General features: G+C 34.8%; 1 protein-coding gene across 1 annotated transcript in view; it reads left to right on the forward strand.

The window, feature by feature from the left end:
* Window positions 3,379-4,919, forward strand: part of LOC109843760 — a 5,770-nt gene continuing 4,229 nt past the window's right edge. Inside the window, exons 1-2 of the mRNA XM_020412717.1 lie at window positions 3,379-3,556; window positions 4,619-4,794. Coding sequence (XP_020268306.1) covers window positions 3,466-3,556; window positions 4,619-4,794 — 267 coding nt within the window. The 5' untranslated portion in view covers window positions 3,379-3,465. The remainder of the gene's footprint in view (window positions 3,557-4,618; window positions 4,795-4,919) is intronic.

A 4,919-nucleotide genomic window follows, 5' to 3' on the forward strand; every position in this document is an offset into this window, starting at 1 on the left:
TCAGGCTGCACTTCAGAATACGAAGATCAGTGTTGTGAAGTATGACAGCAATATCAATTTTGGGTTGTGGATGAGTGATGTGCAGGATACTTTGAATGCTTAGAACTTAGAGAAAACCATCATGGTCTTTGAGAGGCCACTGAAGTTTGATGAGGCGATATGGAACAAGATGAATCGAAACGCTTGTGGGGTAATAAAATCTTATTTGGAACAAGAGAGAAGAACAACCAATGAGTGTAATTCACAAAGAACGGTACAAACCAATCACAAACACAGAGATTTACGTGGTTTGGTAAATTGCCTACGTCCACGGGGAGAGAATGAGGAGTTTTCACTATATAGAGGAGAAAAACAATATGTTACAACTCTCAAACACTCAAAATAACCCTCACCAAAAGATCTCAACTCACCTCTCAGAAATCTCCCTCTCAAAGTGCTCAAAACAACATTTTTCTCTCTAAAAACCTCTTCTAAAACGTTCCATATATATAGAAACCCTAAAACCAAAACAGACTAAGAATCCAACAATTCTAAAACCAAAACCAAAATAGACTAGAAATTCCAATAATTCTAAAATCAAAACCAAAACAAACTAGGAATCTTGTTTGGCCCAATAACTTGCTACCCATCATATAGATTACCTATAATCAACAACGATCTTTTAATGTCTAACGGATAATTTTAGGTTAAAATTCAGAAAACGCCCATGAGCTATAGTTTTTTTTCCTTTTAAATTTAAAGAAAACTGCTATAAACTTGCAAAATCATTGAAGAGACCCCTAAACTTTAGGGTGTTCCACAAATCCGACTATTTTCAGATATTTGAATATGTCTATTGATACTTTACTTGCATTTCCTATCTTCAATGTATCCTACCACAAAATCAAAGTGTCTTTTCACCTATATACCGAGTTCAAACTCAGAAAGGCCATTGTGGTTTGCGCTGTAAATCTATTAAGCCCACAGACTATTATTTGGATCTATTAAGTCCCTATGCTTTTTATTTTGAATCTATTTAGCCCCTATGGTGTTTCTTCATAACTAAAAAAGAGTATTTTTGTCTTATTGAATCTACTTTTTAGTTATGGAGAAACACCATATGGGCTAAATAGATTCAAAATAAAAAGTATAGGGGCTTAATAGATCCAAATAATAGTCTGGGGGCTTAATAGATTTATGACGCAAACCATAGGGGCCTTTCTGAGTTTGAACTCCCTATATACCTCTCTAGATATCATATTTGAATACAGCTTAAACCTGAGAATTTCCGTAGTCAGTGCCAAGTAGAGTGCTTAGCGTATTTGTAGTTTTTTTTGACAGTCATAATATTTTCCTCTAATAAAAATGATTAATGCTAGATTTCTTTTCACAAAACTGTTTGAAAATTTACCTCAAATTACTCTAAATTTTTATTTTGGTCAGATAAAAAGCCTGCTTGGTATCATTGTTTTTGGGCTGCTTTTGGTTTTTTTAAGAAATAGTAAATAATGATGTTTGGTAAATCATTTTGCATGCTTATTGAAACTATTTGTACTTTTAAGAGGTGCTTTATTTTAAAAAGCTTATATAAGAGTGAGAATTCTAAACACCTATAATAGGGCTGATCTATATCATTTACGGATGGATAGATGGTTAGTTCCGGAGTTTCGACTATTCTATTTACAATGTGGATTACCTCACTCCTATAGAGTTGGTTCTGTTAGGATCCGTACAAATTATATATGCAACCAGTAGGGATCCTATCAGAACTATCCCTATAGGAGTGAGGTAATCCACACCATTGATAGGGTACCCTAATTCTCAAACTGACCGTCTATCCACTTGTGAATGGCATAGATCACCCCTTTTATAAGATTATTCTCATAGAATCCTTAGTTATAAACAATTTCTTATAAAGGATTAATTACAAGCCATACCTTGAGGTATCGAGTAATTTCACCAACAATCCTAGAGTTTGTGTATCTAGTCCAGGAACCTCGGAGTTGTACATGTATGACCCTGTTATAGTATTTTTCTCCAATAAAAATAATTAATGATATATATATTTTTTGCCGATCTCTTAGTTTGTACATTTTCCTCAAATTACTCTAAATTCTTATTTTGGTTAGACAAAAGGCCAGCTTGGTATTGCTATTTTAGGTTGCCTATGCTTTTAAAAAAAATAATGAATAATGGTGTTTAGTAAATTTATTTTACCTGTCTTTTAAAACTAGTGCTACTGCTTTTAGGGGGAATGTTTTTAGAAGAAACCTTAGAATGCTTTTTACAGAACTTTTGCGTTTTGTAGTTTTAATATCATATATACCATTTAGATTACATTATTATCTCATCTATCCTACATTATCTCGTCTATTTAGATAGCTTCAGTTATGACTATTTTTGTCATTTCACTTATAATGATCTTTAAATAACTTAAAATTTAATCAAATAACTTGCTACAGTTGAAAATAGTTGATGACATATAGTTACCAACAATCATTTTTAATGTCTTAGATAAGAATAAGGATTCTATCCCCTATGGAAAGGGATGATATATACCATTCATGAATGGTTAAAGGGCTAGTTTAGGAATTACGTCTCTTCTATTTATAGTATAGGTTACCCTACTCCTATAGAGGTGGTTCTAATAGGATCCATACAACTTATGTACGTAACCAGTATGAATCCTATCAGAACCATCTTTATATGAGTGAGATAATCCACACAATTGATAGAGTTCTCATTATTCTTAAACTAATACTCTATCCACTCGTGAATGATATATTAGGTGTTCTCATAAAATCCTTACTTATAAACAGCCTGTTACCAGGGATAATTACCATTCGATTTGATACCTTGAGGTATCGTGTAATTTCACCGGCGATCCTGAAGTCTTGCGTATCTACACGGGGTACCCTAGGATCATAATTATAATTACATGTATGGTCCTAGAGTTATCCATATAAATACAATCAATAGAAAAATACCTTAAGGACCCAAAATATGGGACCAAAGGAGGGGACATGTGAGATGCCCCATCTCTATTACATAATGAGCTGATATGACCAGCTCATTATGCAATAGAGATGACACACCTCACATGTCCTCTCCATTGGTCCCATATTTTGGGTCGTGACCAGCTCATTATGCAATAAAGAAAGGACAACTCACATGTCCCCTCCTTTGGTCCCATATTTTTTGTCCCAGTAATAACACACCAATCAATACCTTCAGGATTACTTTTATGGGTATACGTGATACCTTAAAGAACTGGCTCGTAACTAGTCATGTTATAAGCTTCTGGCCCGTAGGCCCTACACAGAGTGAATGAAGGTGAAAGTAGTCGGAAGTACATCTGGTGAGTTCCATCGCTTACCGCCAAAGAGGAAAGTAGTTGGTCTTCCCATATTTTTCCGCTCCTTTTCTTCGTCACCTTCTTCTTTCTCTCATCAGAAAAAAAAAGAATAAAAAGAAAAAGAGAAAAAAATGAAGAAATCCCCTGGCAATCTTTTGGATTCCGAGTTCTTGGTTCATCGCTTCTCTTTCCTCTCCCTTCTCGTCCTCAGCTCTCTTCCAGGTACCAAAAGATCCCTTCTTTTCCTCTTCTTCTATGTTTGACCTAGCCAATTTCTTCCCTTTTCGAGGTATTTCAGAAATTTGGTCGGCTACTGATTAATTTAGTGTATTGTTGGTATATTTGGGTAATTTTGGGGAATTGGAAACCAGGAAAGTTTTTTTTTTCTTTTTTCAGTTTTTATTGAAAGATTTCTCATAACAGGGGTAAGATTATGACGTTGATTACTGATTTAATTGAGAACCGGAGATAGCTTGTTGACCATTGGCTTTCTGTATGAGTTAATATGCAGCACGAATTTCGTAGAATCTTTGAAATGGTTGTTATGAATCGGAACTCCTACGGGCGAGCGAGAAAACAAGAAAAACAGAAAAAATCAATTGCAAAAGACAAAGATTTTTACATGGTTTGGCAATTTGCCTGCGTCCACGGCGGCACTAGGATTATTTATTATTTTTTCCTCATAAAGTTACTATTATAAGTGAGCGTGCCCATATATATAGGTAGAGACTAGGGCTACAGGCATGAAGAAGTACAGATTTATGTTTATCCATAGCATATAATTTTCGGATCCGTGAATGGGGGGTCAGCCTGCACAGTCTAATCAGACACTGCAAATCGAACAGTGGTTACCATGGTTCAAAATGGATATGGTGATGTTTCATTGTAATGTAGAAGAGTGCATGCTGCTTGGCTCCCTGGGGTTTTATGGTGCCTTAAAGATGAAATTAGTTCTTTAAGGCCATATGTATATGATTATCTTTCACTCTGGAGGGTTGTGCATCTCCTGTGTGCATAGTCGTAGATTTAGAGTTTAGGAATAACTTAGTGAGCTTTAGAAGTCTAGAACTTGGAAAGATTTGACTCGGGCACTTCAGTGTTAGTGTGTGATAGGAATCGCTTATTTACATATTTGGTTATAGAAGACCACCAGTTATGATCAATTAGGAATAAACTCAGGTTGCAAATTGTGTAAAAATTTATTGATGTTCATTACAATTGAAGATTGTCTACTGTTTTCATCTGACAATCTCGTTATTGTTATTGCTACTATCACTTTTGCAGGAATTTCGTCATCCAGGGTTGTTACTCTTGGTTCAATTGAAATCTTTAATACTCATGAATGGCTACCTACAAGACCAACTATATATTTTAAGTGCCAAGGAGGAAACAAGACGGTTCTACCTGATGTGAAGAAAACACACTTCTTATATGTTTTCAAAGGTGAAGAGTCATGGCAGGTTTGTTTTTCAATATGACACTATAATGAAAATTTGATTCAGTTTGGTGTATTTGAGGCACATTAGCAACTTGATTGTTACTTTTATTATTACTACTATTATCTTTGTGCAATGAAACTGAATAA

The sequence above is a fragment of the Asparagus officinalis genome, chromosome 5 (assembly GCF_001876935.1).
Source record: "Asparagus officinalis chromosome 5, Aspof.V1, whole genome shotgun sequence".
Lineage (NCBI taxonomy): Eukaryota > Viridiplantae > Streptophyta > Magnoliopsida > Asparagales > Asparagaceae > Asparagus > Asparagus officinalis.